Source organism: Aquarana catesbeiana, linkage group LG12 (assembly GCF_042186555.1).
Source record: "Aquarana catesbeiana isolate 2022-GZ linkage group LG12, ASM4218655v1, whole genome shotgun sequence".
NCBI lineage: Eukaryota > Metazoa > Chordata > Amphibia > Anura > Ranidae > Aquarana > Aquarana catesbeiana.
This window is the reverse complement of record NC_133335.1, coordinates 111,233,300-111,254,453: the sequence shown is the minus strand read 5'-3', so window position 1 is coordinate 111,254,453 and position 21,154 is coordinate 111,233,300. Positions and strand designations below refer to the sequence as shown.

General features: G+C 41.8%; 1 protein-coding gene across 2 annotated transcripts in view; it reads right to left on the bottom strand.

Annotated features, from left to right (window-relative positions):
• The window catches only part of CCR10 (C-C motif chemokine receptor 10), a 360,549-nt gene extending 345,221 nt beyond the window's left edge, over positions 1–15,328 (bottom strand). Inside the window, exon 1 of one of the 2 annotated variants that reach the window (XR_012236921.1) lies at positions 15,216–15,288. Coding sequence is in view for 1 of the 2 variants with exons in the window: in XM_073608281.1 (XP_073464382.1) it covers positions 15,216–15,242 (27 nt within the window). In the remaining variant the exon portion in view is untranslated. Of the gene's footprint in view, positions 1–15,215 lie in introns of both variants that reach the window. The other variant, XM_073608281.1, reaches the window with a different exon arrangement.
• Between the last annotated feature and the right edge of the window lie 5,826 nt (positions 15,329–21,154).

Sequence of the window (21,154 nt, the reverse complement as noted above, 5' to 3'; positions counted from 1 at the left end):
CACGAATCGGTCGATCGGCTGACCTTCATAAAAATGAATCAGTCTTGGATCACCAGGCACCAAGCACCTGATGCTGATGTAACCGATTTTTTTATTTATTTATTTTTTTTATTTATTTTTTTAATGTGAGATCCCTTCAAGACTGCCTATGCTGATGCTGAATGACTATCCTGTTATGCTGAGTCACAATCCTCTTCCTCCTCAATTTTCATGCTGATAGCTTGTAAGAACATTTTTGGTTCTGGACACTGCCACCAGTGGCCAAGGCCCAATTTTTCTGCCCCTGTTTAACAGGGACGTGTAATTACAATTTTTGATGCAATACTTTAGTAATATTCCTACGCTCCAACTATAGTATCTGTGAGGGGTTGCAGTGTTGTGGCACCAGTGCCTAAGGCCCAATTTTTCTGCCCCTGTTCAACAGGGACATGTAATTACAATTCTTGATCTAATATTTCACAGCAGGGCCCATTCCTGCGCCCACCAAGAGTAACTGTGAGGGCTTACAGTGTTGTAGCAACACCAACACCTAAGGCCCCAATTTCTGCAGAGTATATATAGGGCAGGCCCCTACTTTCAAACATCCAACTTACAAACAACTCCTACTTGCAAACGGAAGGAGACAGCAGGAAGTGAGATGAAATCTACCCCTAGGAAGGGAAATTCTCTCCTGTAAGAGTTAATATGGAAAAAACGTGTCTTCTCTTCACTGCTTTATCACCGATCCAAAAAAAATTGTCATTGGGACAGAAAGTGAGGTGAAATCTTCTGAAGAGGTGCACAGACAGCAAAACAAATGTCACAGGGGTGATAACCCTTCCTTATGTTTTCCAAAAAGCTTAAAATAGATTTTTTGGCTGGAGCTACACTTTAAAAATGTACCAGTTCAAAATTACAAACAGATTCTACTTAACAACAAACCTGCAGTCCCTGTCTTGTTTGCACTGCCTGTATACTGCTGTTCAGAGTATATAGGGCCTGGGGGCCCCACGCCTTTACTTTTTTAATTTGGGTGCGGGGTTCCCCCAGGGTCTGGTAATGGACTGGGGGGTACCCATGCCGTTTGTCTTATTGATTTTCATCCATATTGCCGGGACCTTACATTAAAGCCGCAAGCAGTTTTAAATGACTTTTATTCCTTTACAAATGTCATTTTGTGCAGGGACTGTTCTAAGCACGGGACACACACGCCACTTTACAGGCATACTATAGACACCCCCCAGGTACGATATTTAAAGGAATATTTCACTTTTTCTTTTTTCACTTTAAGCATCATTAAAATCACTGCTCCCGAAAAAATGGCTGTTTTTTAAAACTTTGCATTGATACATGTCCCCTGGGGCAGGACCCGGGTCCCCAAACCCTTTTTAGGACAATAACTTGCATATTAGCCTTTAAAATTAGCACTTTTGATTTCGAACGTTCGAGTCCCATTGACTTTAATGGGGTTCTAAAGTTTGCGCAAACTTTCGGTCCGTTCGAAGGTTCTGGTGCGAACCAAACCGGGGGGTGTTCGGCTCATCCCTATTCTGGAACATACAGCACTTTCTTTACAAGGATACTCTGCTAGCCTTGTGGTTTAATGCAGTTCAGGAAGCCCTGGCCTTTGCCTTCTCAAGTGATGCTTTTCCCGTTTGCTAGGAAAACTTTGTCTTTTGCACTGTAATGTTTGTGAAGAAGGTCTCATTGCTAGTCATGGGGCTTATCTCACCTGAGTCTATGTACTAGCTGCTTGGCTTTCCGCTCTGTGTCACTTTTTAAAGGTAGCACTCCATGATGTGTCTTCAGTTTCCTTTGTGATTGCTTTGACTCTCTTTTGGGGATAGCTCTAGCTTTCGCTGCTCAGCTTTCCAGATTAAACAGTCCTTTTTAAAGTGACCGGTCCTTTTACAGTGAAAACAGGCTCTACTTTTCTTGTTGTACTGTGTGCCTTTGTACATCTTAAGAGCTTTGTCATCATGGTGCCTATTTTCTTTCCTTTTGTCATTCATCAATTAACTTGCTTTTGACATATTCCAGTGTCAGCTCCTGCACGGGCCTGGTTTCTAACGCGCTAATGAGAGCAGTATATGTCTCTGGGAGGCTGCAGAGGAGCAGGGCAACAATATGGTTATCTTTGATGTCCTCTTCGATGGTACGCAGCTGCTCCATGATTTTTAGCATAGCTTTCATGTGGTCAAACATTTGCTGGCCTTCTTCTAGCCTTATCTAATAAAGCTTTCTTAGCAAAAACAGTTTGCTGTTTAGACTTGAACGCTCATACAGTTTTTGTAATTCCACATAAGTCCACATACCTTTGGCCGAGCCAAATTTACCTACACTACAGAAAAAAACCCTATTTACACTAGCACCTAGCTAGAGGGTGCTACACGTATGGTTTCAAGCTGTAAGGACTTGGACAGTGCCAGTTTGCCTATTTGTGCTACCAATTTACTTTGTGGCCACCAGCTGTAAGGACTAAGACTGTTTCAGTTTTGTGATATCGGATTCCCCATTGTCCTCCTCCTGTTACAACTTTTTTCAGCAATAAATACTAAATAAATACTAAAAGGACATCCCAGGTTCTTTCCCCAAACGGTGTAGAGGCAGCCAGGCACACAGCAAATGAATGGACGTTTGCTGTATGCCTGGCTGCCTCTACACTGTTTTGGGAAAGAACCTGTTAAATCTACAGCGGTAATGCTATATAGAGAATAGATAAATAATAAATGCACTCTGATCTCCAATCTTCCAAGTACTTTATTTCAAGCTTTAACAGTATAGCTGCAATCATAGTTTCTCCACCCAACAGAAACCACCACCTCCTTAACATGTTTTACCACAAGGACAGTTCTGATCAAGCCATTTGTGGTGAAACGCATTATGGAGGTGGTGGCTTTTTTTAAGTGGAGACACCATGGAGACACTATGATTGCAGCTATTTTGCTGATACTTGAGTAAAAGTACTTGGAAGATTGGAGATCGGAGTGCTGCTCTTATTCCTCTATTCTCTATAATGGTGAGCCAGGATGGACTTCTTTGAGCCGGCACTCTGTTTATCCATGGACAGGTGAGAGGAGCTGGTCTGTGGTGGTGATGAGAGCTTAGGATAATTCATTCTTTGTTACTAAAATCAACCAAAAGGGTGGCCAATTACATCATCACTAAATGACCAGTCCATCCAGTCTCCTGTGGAATAAGTACTCAGGAAATACTCTCCTGTGTTTTACAAGTCCCAATATTCATAGTTAGTCAGGTTGAAAAAAGACACAAGTCCATCCAGTCCAACCATAAAAAAACAAAAAAAATAAAAAAAACAATATACCCAATACTATACTCACAGTTGATCCAGAGGAAGGCAAAAAACCCCAGTGCACCTCAAAGTCAAACCCACCTTCTCCTCCTCTATTTATCCCGCCCACCGGTTTGCAGGACATGCTGTGGAGATTTAGCAGCATTCTGGCTCTCAACATTCTGCCCAGCAGCACTGGATGGAAGACTGACCATCTCTGGCAATACCCATAACCAAGCTAATTGCTAATGTTTGTTGAAGCATGTTTACCAATTGGCTGACAGATAGGTGGAATGAACGGGGGGGAAGAGAAGAAGAAAAGAATATACTACTGAAGGTGACACGCTGTCTGCTCTGGAGCTATAATTTGATTTGTAAAGCCCACCAATCACTGACCCTGCTGAAAAAGATTAGAAATTTTTCAGTAACCTCTGTGTCCCTTTCCCTGCATGTCTGTTTAGGATAACAGCAACCCAACGCTGCAAATAAAACAAGTAAACAAAATAATAACATTTTATAGGTAGTAACACCAGGTGTAGTTGCTACAGGGAATGTCCAATTGCCTCTTGGAGGAACAGGAAGGAATTTTTTTTATCCCTCGCTGGAGCAAATAGGTCCATGCTTTTTGGGGGTTTTTGCCTTCCTCTAGATCAACTGTGGGTATTAGTGTATATGGAGTAGAGCTGCACGATTAATGGTCAAGAATAGTTATCGCAATTTTTTTTCCCGTTGTGATCTTGACTAAAAGTGTTTCACGATTCTTGCTATGCAAAGAATTTTCTCTGCTCTTCTGAAGCCACAGCCTTTAAAAGAAAGGAAGAGAAAAACTGGGCAGTCTGCCAAGAATCATAACATTCTTTATCAGTTGAACTTAAGTATAAACATTATAACAATTTGTCAATGGAATAGACTGTGTGTAAGTGAAAAAAGTTTAACCACTTAAACACTAAACCTTTTTCTGACATTTGTTGGTTTCAAGTTAAAATCATTTTTGTTTACTAAAAAAATATATATAATGTTTGGGGGTTCTAAGTAATTTTCTAGCAGACACCCTAGAGAATTAAATGGTGGTTGTTGCAATATTTTATGTCACACTGTATTTGCGCAGCAGTCTTTCAAATGCAATTTTTTTAATAAAAAATTACTTTAATGAATTTAAAAAAAATTAAATAAAAGTAAAAAAAAACTAACCAGTAAAGTTAGCCCATTTTTTTTTTTTTTTGTATAATGTGAAAGATTTTACGCTGCGGGAATCGTGATCTTTTTATTCTAGAATTGTGCAGCTCTAAAATGGAGGTTTTCTATTTTTTCTTTTTTCTCTCTGTTGGTTGAACTGGATGAACTTAAGTTCTTTTTGAACATAACTATGTAAGCAAACAGTAAACGGTGTCCTTTTTTATAACCTGCATAGCAAAAAGATGAACTAAGCTCTTAAACCAAAAACATCAGTGATGCCTACTGTTTACCCCTCCCTCACCTTATTTTAAATGGTAACCACACAAAAAAACAGGTCCTCGCATCGGTTTTTGGTGTCACATATCCCTTTGTCCCTTGGTTCTAAAGGCAGAACTTCCTCCCAGCAATACATATTACTGTTGTAAATATCACATTGTGGTTAGTAGGCTGTGCTTTTAACCCTTAAGTCCTTATATAATCTTTCAGGGGTCATATGTGAATTCATTTTCACCCTTAAATGTATACAAAATAATTTAGCATTGATCTGCTTGCAGAAAAAAATCTTTGCAGACTAATAAAGCATATGACCCCTAATCACTACTGAAGTGCATATTGTGAATATGCTGATTTTTATAAGAAAAAAAAAAAACTATGTGTAAAATACAGTCATCTTTAAAGCTGAACTTGCCTTTAAATGAACCTTGGGTGCATACAATAAACACTAACAATCTGTTCAGGATTCACTTTTTATTCAGTCACCAGCCCACCCCACTGTTTTTTCTCATTAAGCTAACAATCTAGGACCCTTTTTCCTTGCTTCTTACGCTTGGTTTCAAGTGGACTACAGAAATCTATAGCCCTGACCATAATAAGTATGGAATATATAATACCACCATACATTTCCTTTAGGTTACTCCAGGAGCCTTTTTAAGGTCTCTACCACCCTCTGAAAAGAAATTGCTTTTCAGAGGGTATTAAAGCAGCAACTTTCAGGCATTCAGAAGGCTATCTGCATACTGATTGTATGCTTTTTTGGCTGTTTTTATTTCAATCCCAATGAGGATTTTGTATTGAATTTCTCTGCTGCAACAGAAATCCAAGAGTTTGGCTCGCGGTTGCGGTGTTATCCCATTGACCTCAATGGGCAGTTTGACAGGTGGTGCCGCCTGTCAAACCTGACAAGCCAAGTTAAAATTGCAGCTGCCATGAAGTAAGCCATTGGGATTGCAGCATGTGTACCACCCACTCCGGCTACCATGGTAGGCTTAAGGTGTGCGGTCAGGAGTGTGTGTGGAGGGGGGTTACTGTGGGTAGTAAAAACACTGATCAATCGCCTGTTTTTACTGTCCCTTTTGTGACCTGTATAAAAAGGGGCCTGAAAGCGAATTTTTTGGGAGGGGAAACAGAAAAAAGAAGCATTGCCACTAGTTATCAGTAAACTCCAGTCTCATGTGAGCTGGCTCAGACCAGCTGTACAATTACCAGGGACCTCCAAAAGCCAGTGTGCTTTGTATTTTAAATAACTGAGAAAGCATCCTGATAGGTAAAGTAAATGTACATGTGGAAATGTGTAATTGTTTTTAAAGGAATACAAAACTGCAAAAATAGTTATAGTTTCTTATGAGTATTTTTTATACATATTTTTTTTTTTCTCCAAGTTTGAGAGCGTTTACAGTAACCACTTATTTACTTTATCGGGTATCTTATGCTATGCACCTGCCACCCATAAGACGGTCTATTATTATTCTCCCCTTAGTCCAAACACGCCAGACAACTTAAAGGTACAATTTATATTAATTAATTTTTTTAATTTTATGTTTTTTAGCCTGCTCCCCTTCAGATATCTCCACTTTTAGGGAATAGTGAGCTATATGTGAATAATGTATTTATTTTGTTCATGATTATTTTTTATATTTATATCTAATATAGATGCAGAGTCAGACATTATGGAATAAAGCCCTGAAGAAGCAGCATTCTTGACTGTGAAACATGTTGGCATTCTCCATATAAACACCTCTTTATGGCATTTTATATTTATAGAGTTGTTTTTAACTTGTTGGTTTAATAGCCCTTAATTTTCTGATATATGTATATTTGTTTTTCTATATCTGAAATAAATATTTTAATAAAAATTTTAATATAGTATGTGTGTATGCTATATTATCAGGGAATCACCGTTTAAATTTTCTTCTTTTTTCTCAAAACTGCAATAAATTGTGTTTTTTCTTCTCTGCATGGGGGGTCAGAATTACACATTATCACTGAGTGCCAAATGTTGAACTGCTATTTTATTCCATTTGCCACTGGCTGCAAGCACTGATCAAATGATGGTTCTCCAGTAAGTCAATCAACAGAAGCCGGTCGTTAGACTGGCTTCTGTTGAACAGGTGGCAGTACACAGAGACTGAAACCAGCTGACTTTCAATACGCGTGTACCCAGCTTTACACAGTGCGTAGCTGAAATGTCTTTTAGCATTTCCGAGCATTTTTTACACTAAACCATGTCAATTTAAAGTGTACCTAAACTTATAGACTGAAGATTTACTATCTTATCCAGAACATTTAGAATGTTGATTGCCCAAGCAGAATCCTTAAATGGTACTTTCTGTCTTGAATTATTCTAGAAATATAGCCGTGCTTCTCACGATATTTCATGAAATAAGGTAAGAGTCTGTATAAGGCCCCTTTCACAAGGACTTGCTCAGCGGGGGTTGGCTCCGCTGACAGGTCCGTCTCTGCTCACTGTGCAGAGCTGAGACGGACACGGTCCCTCTCTCCTCTATGGGGAAACCGGGTGAAAATGGACCGCTTGTCCGTTTTGATCTGATCAGAACCACCAGGCAGATGGAAAATGGGACCCCCATCCATCTGGATTTTGGGGATTGGATTGGATAGCACCACTGACATCTGCCGCTCCATAGGGGAAGTGCAAGATCTTTTGATAACGTTAAAAGGATTAAAAAACCACTGCTATCATTTAATTAGCATGTCAGGATCTTGTTAGGGAGTTTGGGAGGGAACATAAGCAAGCACATGTACATGCTGATAATGTTCTGGCTGGGATCTGATCCAAGGACTCCGCTGCTGCAATGCACATGTGCTAACCAGTAAGCCATTCCGCTTTTCCAGGTATGACAATTTTACCTAGTTACTTGGAATAATGTAAGTATGTATTTGCCATACCTACTGCTACTACAGTGATTGCCACTAGCTTCCGGGTCTCGTCCTGAGCAGCTACACTGCTGCTTTCTGAACACAAGAGGTCCTCTGCTCGGCACAGGTGCCATTCAAAGAACACTTTGCATTTTCTCTTTCCTCTGATTGGACGAGGTGGAGGTTGTGATGTCACCGCAGCCTTGTCCATAGTTACATAGTAGGTGAGGTTGACAAAAAAAAGACACCAGTCCATCAAGTCCAACCTATGTGTGATTATATATCAGTATTACATTGTATATCCCTGTATGTTGCGGTCGTTCAGGTGCGTATCTAATAATTTTTTTAAACTATCGATGCCCCCCACTGAAACTACCGCCTGTGACAGGGAATTCCACATCCTTGTCGCTCTTACAGTAAAGAACCCTCTACGCAGTTTAAGTTTAAACCTCTTTTCTTCTAATCTTAATGCGTAGCCATATATCTTATTGAACTCTCTTCCGCAAAAAAAAGTTCTATCCCTATTGTGGGGTCACCAGTATGGTATTTGTAAATACAAAATATCCCCTCTCAAGCATCTCTTCTCCAGAGGTAATAAATTCAGTGCTCGCAACCTTTCTTCATAACTAATATTGTCAAATCAGAGAAAGCTTTGCATTCATTGAGAAAATGCAAAGTGTTCCCTGAATGGTGCCTATGCTAAACGATTGTCCTCTTTGTGTTCCCAATGTGGCAGATCAGGCGCTCAGCACAGTACCCAGAAGTTAGCGGAGATCACAGTAGAAGTAGTGCCCACTATAGTAATTTCCCGCTTCCACAGGTATAGCACTTACATACTTATATTGGTCGAAGCTGGACCAATGTAACTAGGTAAACATTTTCATACCTGAAATTATATTATTATATAAATCAATTAGGCAGTTAGGTAATTGCAGAAGCTACATACAGTACATTTCTTTGTAGCAGCCCATAGCAATGCCAGTTTGAAATGTTCCCCTCGTACTGGGACTTGGTTGACTCATCTCTTGCCAATGTTTACCATAGCTGTGGCTGAGAAGGTGTTTTCACATCTCTTTATGTATTTCTGCCTCCCATTGCTAGGTGGGGACACGTTTCAAAACTAGCTAAAGTTATTTGTAAAGTATATCTTCATCTTTATGCCAAATAATGTATAGAGCTACACAGCTAAATTATCTATTTTATTTTAGTAGTAAATAATGAATGCCTTGTCCCATTAAGCTTAAGCACTGTGCAAAACTGTTTGGCACTATATTAATCCTGTATAACAGATTATAACAGAACAGTAATAATAATTTTGATTGGACAGGCTTGTGAAGTGTAGATGGAACACACAAATACAGTAGACTTGATTTACTAATGCTTATGCTGAAGCATGAACAAAGCATTTTGCAAAGTATTGTTTTCTATGAACTTATGCCAACTAAGCAGTGTTTGCTTAAAGCAGAGTTCCACTATTTTTTTAATTTATTAAAAGTCAGCAGCTACAAAAAGTATAGCTGCTGACTTTTAATAAACACACACTCACCTGTCCCACGGTCCAGCGATGTGGCCGCCTAAAGCCTCCATTCTCTCCCCCTCCTCTCCGCCGTCGCCGACATTGTGAGTGTGGGCGCCCGGCTGTGACAGTTTGCGGCTTCACAGCTGGGCGTGCACTGCTCTGCACTCCATCAATGGCCAGGCAATGTTCTGGGACCTGTCACGTGTCCCAGAACATTGCCAGGAGGGAGGGGCCACTTAGCAATCGCCTAGGCGGTTAGAAGCCCGGAAGGAGGAAGTGGGACAGGAAGTCTCACTCCAAACCAGGTACCCAGCCTCCCCCCAAAAAAATGACATGCCAATTGTGGCATGTCAGGGGGCGAGGAGTACTTAAAGCGGAAGTTATATTTTTGGGCGGAACTCCGCTTTAAAATAGAAATATGATTGTTTTCTGTTTTTTAGTCTATCTGACCACAGTCTGGAATTTCACACGTGCATGAAGTGCGTACAAAGAAATAAAGGCTGTAAGCAAACTGTAAATGAATATTCCATAGTGTGCACGGTGCTGGCATAGCCCACATATGCCTGCCATGGTCTTAGCAATACGCATACATGATTTCATATGATGGTGCTCATGAACAGGTTTTCCAGTGATTATTACCTGTACATATGTTGGCTCTTTTACTCTGGCAATACAACTCAACTTTTTTTCACCTGCTGTTTTATACACACACATTTCATTGCTTGCCAAGCTTTTTTAAAAAAAAAAAATATTTTTTTAAGTTGTGACTAATTTTCAAGTTAAAAGTTTATGCACATTCCTTTGTGCACCTTACCAGAACAGAAGGTACAACACAAGTCTATTTGGATGTTTGATGCTCATTGTACAGGGCTGTACGAAAAGTAACAAAAAAGTGGGCATAACTTTTTTTTTTTTATTAACTTACATAGATTGTTCAAATTTCACACATTAGTAGAACAACCCTTTCTCTATAGTAACTCTTATTCTTCTTTTTCATTCTAGGTAAATAATGAACTCCAAGCAGAAGAAATGTGCTGATGACACTATTGACAAGAGCATTGTCTTGTCATTGGTGACTCCTGTCAATAGTTTAATCTCCATAAACATTCTGTATCCTTCTGTGGATGTCAAACAGCCTACACTCTTCCTTTGTCAAGAACCCATTGGCATTGGTTTTGATGCCATAGTGTATATGATATAGATATGTGATTACTGGACAAAGCCTAGCAAACAAGCTGAGTGGCAAAGTCCTTGCCTGAATGAAAGGTACTTCTGTGCTGCTGTGGATGATTGTCCGCATCCTGGATAAAAATGACAGCCAGTATTTTTGGAATTTTCTGGTAGCAACATGCTTTACGCCTTGAATGCCCACTTTTATTTAAAATGTTTTGAATGAAAATGAACCCCTAGTCATTGTTTAAAAGAAAACAAAAACTCTGGTTGCAATACTTAACTCTTGTCTGACACTGTCCCCCAGAGTAATCCATTTTAACTACAAAACGGCTACCCGGAGTCATTCATCTCAAAAGACTAAGGACTTATTGTGAGTGGTACAGGGTGTTATGGACCCGCCCTTTATTCATAGTTTAAAGGAGATGTACTGCCAAAGCTCATTTGGCTGAACTTCTCCTGTGGATCACAGGAGTGCAGTTCTTTCTGCACTCCTGTGACCCGTTTTCAGCCGACAGAAGGCTGAAGCCCACTGTCGGCTGATATCACAGAGCTGGTCCAGGCTCTGGAAAGATCGCGACCATATAGTCGGGATCAGCCCTGGACCAAGGTTCCAAAAAAAACAAAACACTCCCATATTTCTCTTTTCAATTATGCATCATAGAGAGGAACTGCCCAACACCAAAGGAATGATGAAGAGACGCATGTGCGTCAAATGACAGGCCTGAAGACCTCTGGCAAAGGTATGTATATATTTATTTATGTATATATAAAAATCATAACTTAGACTGGGGAGCTGAGTCTGTAGTTGGGCTTTAAGCCTGAGGCTTGCTAAATGATGTCAAAAACTATGTGAAGTCTAGTAAAATAACTTTGAGAGCACAGACAAAATGTATTATTTAGCAATAAATTATCTAGTAAATGACATGCTTATCTATGTCTCTACAGGATCACTGACAAAATTAGCAATGTATACCAACATACATTTAGAAGCACTGGAAAAGAAACTGGACCTGAATGATCAGTGGGATAGAATTCTAAAATCAGTTAATATCTTTATCCCCGGCAGAAAAGTTGACACAGATTTTTATAATACACCAAGGAAATTATTTTTGTTTGGGAGACGGGCAGATGCATCATGCCCCAAGTGTGGGTATTTATTTGGAGATTGTATTCATATGCTTTGGAGGTGTCCCAAACTACACAGATAATGGGAGGAGGTAGTAGATACAATACGTTTGGTATTTGGAATACTTTTTTTGATAGAACCTAAGCTATTTATACTGGGATATATGCAGTATCAAGCAGCCCCATCAACACAAATAACAGCATTAAGATGTCTTTACCAGGCCAGTAAACTAATTACTCAGAAATGAATGTTTCCCTTGTCACCTACCCATGCAGACAGGTTGAGAGTGGTTAATAATATGATTATAAGAGAAAAGTCAGCCTATGTAAGGAGGGGATGCATGGGTAAATTTGAAAAGATATGGAAACCATAGACTGAAACCCCTAGAGCCTGAGGAAGGTTTATGTTAGATACGTGTTAGCCACTCTCCTATGATCTGGAGAGTGCTGGTCCCAGGACTGTATAGCCACAGGATGGAAGCCTGTATACGCGTATTTATTTCCACATGCTTGTAAATAGTATTTATCTTTTTTATGCAAAGGAAATTTACTTGGGATAATGCACAAGGCCAGTGCGCCCTCTCTTCCTTTATCTTTCTACTGCAATAAGGATATCCCTGGTCCTAGAGGGCAGCAAAACCGGAAATATTATTCATTGAGGAGTGGACCATTATTCATTATTAGGCTAGCCATTATACTTATGCGCAGGAGTATTTGTTTGTTTTTCTGATGCTCATATTGTACACTGAGCTGTGCATGTGCAGGTCATTGCATATTTAGAAGAAGAGGAGTTGGCAAAGAAGGACCTTTGTTATTGCAGGAACAATATACGAGAGTCTCTTCTGCAATAAGACCTTGCCTTCCAGCATTTTTTAGCAGTAATGCTATAGTTCCACTTTCTGTCCAGGTTCACATTTATGCGGGCTGTGCTTGATGCGGTTTTCAGGCACCTTTTGCATTTTTAAACCTGCATGCAGTTTTCATGCATTTGTATGCTTTTCTCTTTAAACACGATGTATATAGCTGGTTGCTAAGGCGCAAGCTGGGAAGCCGGCGGCCGTGTCCTTAACAACCGATGAGTCTTCAGCTGTCAGTGGGGTTCCCTGCTGACCTCTGAATATAAAAAAAAAGTATTGCTTGCAAAAAAGTGGGGAAAAAAACGGCGTGGGCTCCCCCCCAATCCATACCAGGCCCTTCGGATCTGGTACAGATTTGGAGGGGAACCCCACGCCAAAATGTTTTAAACAATAGCGTGGGGTCCCCCCCAAAATCCATACCAGACCCTTATCTGAGTAAGCAGCCCGGCAGGGCAGGAAAGGGAGGGGATGAGCAAAGTACTATGTACCCCATAGTCATTTACATTGGGGGGCTGGGATCTGGGGGTCCCCTTGTTAAAGGGGGCTTTCAGATTCCGATAAGCCCCCCACTCGCAGACCCCCACAACCACAGCCCAGGGTTGTGGGGAGGAGGCCCTTACCCCAAAGCACCCCGCAGATGTTGAGGGCATGTGGCCTGGTATGGGTCAGGGGGGGCGCTCGCTTGTCCCCTCCCTTTCCTGACCTGCCGGGCACCATTTTAAAAATTACTCCACTGACAGCTGATGACTCATCGGTTGTTAAGGACGTGACGGCCACCTTCGCGGCCCACTCCTTAGTAACCAGCTATACATAATGCGTTAAAGTGAAAAAAACCAAAAAAACAAAAAACAAAAAGCATCAAAAACGCAACACTTGCATTTCTGGTACGGCTCCATTGAAGTCTATTACACACAAAATGCAATCGGCTGTGGGAAAAAAGCCCCTGACCCTTTCCAAAAACACACCGGCTGAAAAACGCATAGATAGAGATGCAAGTAACCCAATATGTGTATGAATTGGGAGTGATATTTCAAGTGGTGCCTTATCTTAATTGTGGGGGAGACACTTCCATATTATACATACAAAAAACACACCACAAAGGAAATATGCATCTGCTGAGGCTAGCAGTTTGGAAAAAATTAAATTTATTGATAAAATTGACAACATTTTTATTGACAAAATTGTTGACATGGGCAGTATGAATCCCCCCCCCCCCCCAGAAAAATATTGTTTATACCGGTGGGGGGGGGTCTGTTAACTGCTTTGATATGCTGTAAATTCTGCTGATCTTACTATGTCCAGCCCGCTACCCCTGTATACCAATCAAGGGTACCTGGTGTGGATGTGGGACTACAAGTACAAGCAGCAGTTTGATTGGTATAGTTTCAGCAGAAGTGGGAGAGTCAAATAGTAGTTGCAACTATGTTGCTGATTGTAGCATTGCTGCTATATGAAGATGTCAATACTGTGCTGCTTTGCTGAAGAGAAATATGCACTGAATGCATCTGTTTCATTCATTCTGTTGACATGTGGTTTGTGAACCTCTACTGCTACTTTTTGAATATTCCCCCACCAGTTTTCTAATGACGTCAGCAGCTCTGTCATAAGGAAGCAGAGCTCCTCACCCATATACAAAGATACAACAGGTTGCCTTGTCCTTTACTCCTTGGTTGACCATTCTAGAGTTCAGGTCCTCGTTCGGTAGAAAACTGAGACTGGTAGCGGCAAAATGCAAGCATTTTTTTTTCTTATATGCAGATCAAAGGTATTAATAATAATAATTAATAAAGTATTAATAATTTTACCTTATATTTTTCAGTTGAGTTTCTGGAGTGTTCATGTTACATATCTGTAGCTGCTGCTGCATTACACAATCCAAACATCAGCCAAAACCAGCAGGGGGAGTAGCAGAAGGGGCAGAGGGACAAGGTGTGCTTTGTATGCCCTGTGTACTCTGTGTATGCCCTTCTGCCCCCCCCCCCCCCCCCCGAAAAGTTTGCAACCCATTATCCAAAATGTTAAATGTTCTCGTTTAGTTTGTCTATTCAGAAAAAAAAAATTTCTCTAGAAACCGTACAAACAGGGCAGTGGTCCTGTTGTTGCCTACACGGAGAAAAGAGCCATCTTTGATATTACATGAACGGGTCTAAAGTATTTATTTACCTTTAGTTTAAAGCAAGCCTGCATTTCTTTGACGATTATTAAATTTACTGGATAAAAGATGGCTCTATGGCTTCTTAGAAAATAACACACCAGTGGTGGTTTACTATGGTACACTTTAAAGTGCAAAAACCCTTTTAAAGCTCTCATAAAATAAACAGAGGCTGCCATTTTTGAGCTTTCCTTAAAATGCTAGTTGCCTGGCTTTAATGCTAACCCTCTTGTTTCAATACTTCAACTTGTAATCATGCAGTTTTGACTTTTATTAATATTTCCGTCTCTGAATAAATTACAGTTCAATAATAGAGCAATACGTTTAGCAGTTCAGAATAGGATCCAATCAGCTAGTATTTTTAGAAAATGAATTACCACACTCCAGGCAGTGATTCTTTTTCAACATATTTAATACTGAAAAGTGCTTTTTAATGACTCTTTGAGAAAAATTTTTTTTAGCATTAAACATGTCAGGGGTGACCTTGGTTTCTGTTTAGGAAAAAAAGAGACGTTGCCCAAAACCTAGAATGCATGATTAATATTTTACTAAATGATTTACAGGAGTAAGGGCCATTTACCTTGAGCAGCTTCTTGTAGTATTTTCAGAAGGAGGCCAGCAATTTACTTAAAACATACTCAATAGTTCAATTGTTAAGGTTGAAATTTTGTACAAAATTCTAATTCAAATATTTATAAAATCTCAAATATTTTTAGGTAATCTGATTACCGTACATATTGCATTTTTATGTGATTTATGTTTAAAATTATAGGTTGTAAAAATCCTTACCTCCTCGAATAGCTGATTGGGTACCATAATGGATCAAATACAGGATCAAATTCTCGTCTGTCAAGAGGTCTGTTAGCAATATCCATCCACATAAGTATATATTCTCTTCACACAATAGAACCTGAACTCCCCTCCCCCAGGAAATAATAAGTTACCAGCCTCTTTATAACCACAAAAAGGACCAACATTGTGTTTAGCAGCAGCAGCAGAATCTGTATTCCTTTAACCTGTATTGCAGTGACACTCAGACCCAAGGACAAGTATAGACCACACTGCTACCCACATTGCAGGATCTGGTGTGAATAAAAAGGGCATACATTGCTGCCATGCTTGCAGAAGATTGGGGTGACCACTTGCTAAGGTCATCTTAAAGCAGTACTAAACCCAAAAGTAGGGATGAGCGGAACACCCCCCCCAGTTCTGTTCGTGGCAGAACATGTGAATGGACCGAAAGTTTGCGCGAAGATTCGAACGCCGTTAAAGTCCATGGGACCTGAACATGAAAAATCAAAAGTGTGATATTTAAAGGCTAATATGCAAGTTATTGTCCTAAAAAGTTTTTGGGGACCCAGGTCCTGCCCCAGGGGACATGTATCAATGCAAAAAAAGTTTTAAAAACGGAAGTTTTTACGGGAGCAGTGATTTTAATAATGCTTAAAGTGAAAAAATAAAAGTGAAATATTCCTTTAAATATCGTACCTGGGGGGTGACTATAGTATGCCTGTAAAGTAGCACGTTTCCCGTGTTTAGAACAGTCCCTGCACAAAATGACATTTCTAAAGGAATAAAAGTCATTTAAAACTGCTTGCGGCTGTAATGTAATGTCGGGTCCCAGCAATATGGATGAAAATTGAGAAAAACGGCATGGGTACCCCCCACCCCAGCCCATTACCAGGCCCTTTGGGTCTTGTATGGATATTAAGGGGGAACCCCGCACCCAAATTAAAAAAAAGAAAAGGCATGGGGCCCCCAGGCCCTATATACTCTGAACAGCAGTATACAAGCGGTCCAAACAAGACAGGGACTGTAGGTTTATTCTTAAGTATAATCTGTTAATAATTTGGATCAGGTACATTTTGTAAGTGTAGCTCCAGTCAAAAAAAAATACATTTTTAAGCTTTTTGGATAACATAGGGAAGGGTTGTCATCACCCCTGTAACACTGTGTGACAGTACAGTTCCCTGTCCTAGTAATTGTCGCCCAGGGTTCTCAAATAGGCAGGTTGAGGGGCTCTGGGGTATTTAATGTGGAGGAATCTGTTTTATCAGTTTCCTCCAAAGTTTGTAAAATCCATTTGGGGACCTGGAGCCCGGAGATTCCATAACGTGGGTCCTGGGCTTATAGCGGAGTCAGGATTAGGGTTCTGGGCTCCACCCAGAGAGACAGAAGGTCTCCAGGAGTCCAGAGAGTTCAGGTGTGCACTAGTGAAAGCCAGAGACCCAAGTTTGAGGATTAGAGCAGTGAGGGGCTGCTTTCTAGATAGACGCTGTGTGCATTGAAGCTGTGTGCATCTAAGGAGACAGATGAGAGCCTGAAGTGGAAGGCCTGAGCAGCAAGGAAGCTGAAAAGAGGACAGTAGTTGTACAGGAACCCTGTTATATGGCCAAGAGGGCTGAAGCATAAAGCCTAAGTGGCAGTACTACTGAAGAGAGCCAGGTGGCTTGGCATTTCTTTGTTTGTTATTGTTTTTGGGAGAAGAACCCCTGTGTGGGCATCCAAGTGCATGTATGAACGTTCCTTTATTTTGTTCCTTTTAATAAAAGTGGGCTACCATGCCCTTAAACGAAAGTTCCTGTTCGCTGTGACACTCACTGAAAAGGCATCTACCACTGAGCTAGACATCCCCCAATGTCACAAGTGGTGGAGAATGCGGGCAGAATTGGAGATCCCTGAAAAAAGTAAGTTCATCTGTTTTATGAACTGTGTTTGTGTGCATGAGACAGCACAATTTGTGTGTGTGCAGCTGAGAAAAGCAACTTGCTTTAAAGAGACAGTGCTTAATTTTTCCAGGACTATGCAAAGTTGTTCTGGAGTCACTAAGTATGGGGCGATCATAGCTCCTAAAAGAAACAAGGTTTGCAGAAATGAGAGACAGAGCTCTGTGGCTGGAGGGGTTGTTACCGCCCGAACCAACCCCATACATGCCTGATCAGAGTCTATCAAGGAGAAAAAGGGTTGGGGTTGTCCCTAGCAACACTGGTGCAATGAGTGCATAGGTGACTGCTGGTATGGAGAGTCCACCAGCGATTGAATCTGCAGTGGATTGGTGCAAGCGGCACCTGGCAGAAATGGACCAAGCTAAAGTGGAAGGCAAGCCAACCTTCTATACAAAGAGAGAGCTGCGGATGCCCATACCTGGGAGATGGGTGTTGTTGCCCCTGGCAACGCTGCTGCAGTTAAACCAGCAGCTGTTGCGAAAAGTGTGAAAGTGACACAGCTTGAGATAGGGTCCAGCGGAGGGAAGCCTGTGTTATGTGCCAGAAGAGAGGCTGATCAAAGGCTGAGACAAAGAGTGGTTGCCCATAGCAACGCAGAGGAAGCCAGTCCTGCTGTCTGTGTACCATGGGCTATGTCTAATAAGGATCGTGGCAAGTGGCTTAAGCAGGAGCTGATACAGCATGTTGGAGAGAGCCAGCAAAGTTCTACTGGGAGAGTGCGGTCTCCCATGGCAACGAGAGTGAATGTGGTGCCAGAAAGGAGGAGCTGCAGTGGAGATTTTGCTCAGCGTCCCCACAAAGAGGCCTGTGCGTTCCAGCCAGCTGGGAATCACCAGGAGAGAAGCGCTTTGGAAAAAAATCATCCAGTACCATGCCTGGGGTGTGGCCAGCTGGGGCATGGCATGTTTTCTTGCCCTAGGTTATGGAATATGGCTGGAGATAAAGTTGCTGAGAGAGGTTTTGTCTGCAGGCCCAGATTCCTGTGCAAATATGTTTGCAGTTACCCCTAGCAACAAGGAGGAGTTTCCTGTTGTGCCTGCAGGGGGTGCTAAACAGTGGGAGATACCTGCTGTAGTTTCATCGGTGGCCACCAGGGGGAGTTGGCCAGTAAAAGTGCAGCAGAGGATTGGTTCATAAGATGTACCCAAATGAAGATGGTGACCCCAACTACTGCGGTGGGTAAGACTGTCTTTAATGAAATGATGGCTGGAACTGCTGATTTCATGTATAAAAGGACTGGTTACGAGACTGTCCATGATGTCAGAGTGATCCCAGTTAGTGTAAGGTGACCAGATTTTTAAAATGAAATCCGGGGACATTTTTTTAATTGGCAAATGGTAAAATATTTTATAACCATATTTTCCTAAATGATATATGCAGTGTATGTGGTATGTGAGTATGGAATGATTGTAAAAATGATATATATGTTATTTTTCACAGAATTTTTTGGGAGGGGAGGGATGGGGCAGCTAAATTCAAATCCAATCCGGGCAGGGGAAGCTCCAGACAATTTTTTTGGGGGTGCTATAGCGGAGCTTGAGGTAAAAGTGAGGGTGCTAGTGTGGTGCGCTACCTGTGGGCGTGGCCAAAAGTGGGTGTGACCAGCAAGTTGCCACGGTCAGAAAGTGGAGGTTTCTTCATGGTGTACAATGGTGATCAGTATATCCTGGCCTCTGTATACCAATAAAAAGCCAAAAAATGCAGCACAACTCTACTCTTCCTTTATACAATTCTACAAATGGACTTTTAAGTGCAATGGTAAAACCTATAAAATAATATCCAGTGCAAAACAACCAATGTATTGCAATATAGTAGTGATGGTGTCACCCCCTCTGCAAAAATATTTTCAGAAATTGCAGAGATTCAATGTGCAAATAATTGTGAAACCCCCTACATACAATAATAACAGAGATGCAAATCAAGCAGTGTAGTGTAGTAGTGATGGTGTCACCATCTCTGCAAAAGGTAAGAAATATTGCAGAGCTGCAATGTGCAAATCATGGTGAAAACCCCTATATATATATATATATATATATATATATATATATATTCACAGTAATAAAATGTAAAATATGTACATCAATTGTACATTTTATTATGTTAATATATAGGGGGTTTCACCACGATTTGCACATTGCAGCTCTGCAATTTCTCAAAATATTTTTGCAGAGGGGGTAAGACCATCATTATTATATTCATATTGCAATACATTGGTTGATTTGTACTGGATCTTCATTTATAGTTGTTACCATTGCCCCTATAAGTCCATTTGTACAATTTTATAGATGACGTGTAGGGCAACGCTGCATTTTTTGCTTTTTATTGATTTGCGTTAGATGAGGGAACCAGCTAACAAGATTCTCTTATTGTTTTTGAGATTTTTTTTTGTTGCATGGCAGTGGTTTTACTTTGTACTCTGTATACTGGTAACCACTGGCCCTGCATATTGGTGGTCAGTGTGCCCCCTGTATGCTGGTGGTACGTGCTGGGTGCAGGAGGAAGCTACGTGCAGGAGGATGCTACATGCAGGGTGCAGGAGGATGCTATGTGCCGGGTGCAGGGCTCAGGAGGATGCTACGTGCAGGCTTCAGGGGGATGCTGCATGCAGAGTGCAGGGCTCAGGAGGATGCTACGTGCAGGGCTCAGGAGGATACTACGTGCAGGGTGCAGGGCTCAGGAGGATGCTACGTGCAGGGTGCAGGGCTCAGGAGGATGCTACGTGCAGGCTTCAGGGGATGCTACGCACAGGGTGCAGGGCTCAGGAGGATGCTACGTACAGAGTGCAGGGCTCAGGAGGATGCTACTTACAAAGTGCAAGGTTCAGGCATGCATTACATACAAAGTGCACGGTTCGGGAGTGCGTTGTACAGAGTGTAAGGTCCAGGAATTAGTTAAACTGCAAAGACACCAATTACACTTTTTGGGTGGGTGCATGTTATATGCCAGTCCCCGCCGATCTCCGCTCCGCTGAGGGGAGAGGAGCGAGTGCCGCCGATATACACATAGCCGAGTGTACACGGCTAGGCTCGGCTCCTCTCGGCTCCGCTCACAGTCATGCCCATTTCTGCCATTGTTCCTGTGTTATGTCCATCATAGGGGCGTAACTGGGCGGGATTGTGAGAGGAGTGCTCGCTCCTCTCCTCTCGCAATCAGCAGAGATTGGCGCCAATTTTAAATAATCAGCCTGCCTGGGCAAGGCTGCAATGACACAAGGCTGCAAATACACTGGGCAAGGCTGCAAGGCTGCAAGCCTGGGCAAGGCAAGAGGTGAGAGGTGCCATAAGTGCAGCCATGATTTTGTGTAAAGACTTTTCTGGTACATCATTAGTTAACAGAAAGAAGTTGTAGGTAGCTGAGTAGTCTTACTTACAGTGTCTGAGGGGAAGGGGATGCCAAGGTATGCAGCATGCAATCTGTGTGTGCTCCGGAGATTGTGAGGACTTTGCAGGGGGAAGAAAAGGCCAGTGCAGCAGCAGATAGTTGAGATGGAGTTTTGATAGAAGAGTCAGTAAACTTGCTATCTTCAGAGGTTGTGTCTCTGCTTGGTGACTGCACTGCTCCTCCTTCTCTCTTCAGGATTTGTTATGCCCCAGGTGCAGTGATTGGTGGGTACAGCTGGTCTCTCTATATGTGCTGCTCTGTAGGGGGAGGTCAGAGCTCCCCAGGGAAAGATGCTGGACAGAGATGTTGATCATGGACAGCCAAGACACACCCCCAGGGTTTCCGATTTGGGCCCCAAGACTGCCTGAGTAGTGAGAATGAATGGAGCTGTCAAGTCCAACCTCTGATGTCAGGATGGGCGGGGCCAATATGCGGAGCTACGCCCTCTTTGTCAGACAGCCCGTGCATAGACAAATAGCTGGTGTTTATGCTTTGGTGGGCGGGGAGGAAGGTGGCAGGTGGTGGAACCAATTGTGTATGTGTACCCACAGCGGTGTATAATAAACCTGAATTATACACCGCTGTTGGTACATATACAATAGTTCCAATTGGTCCTGCCCC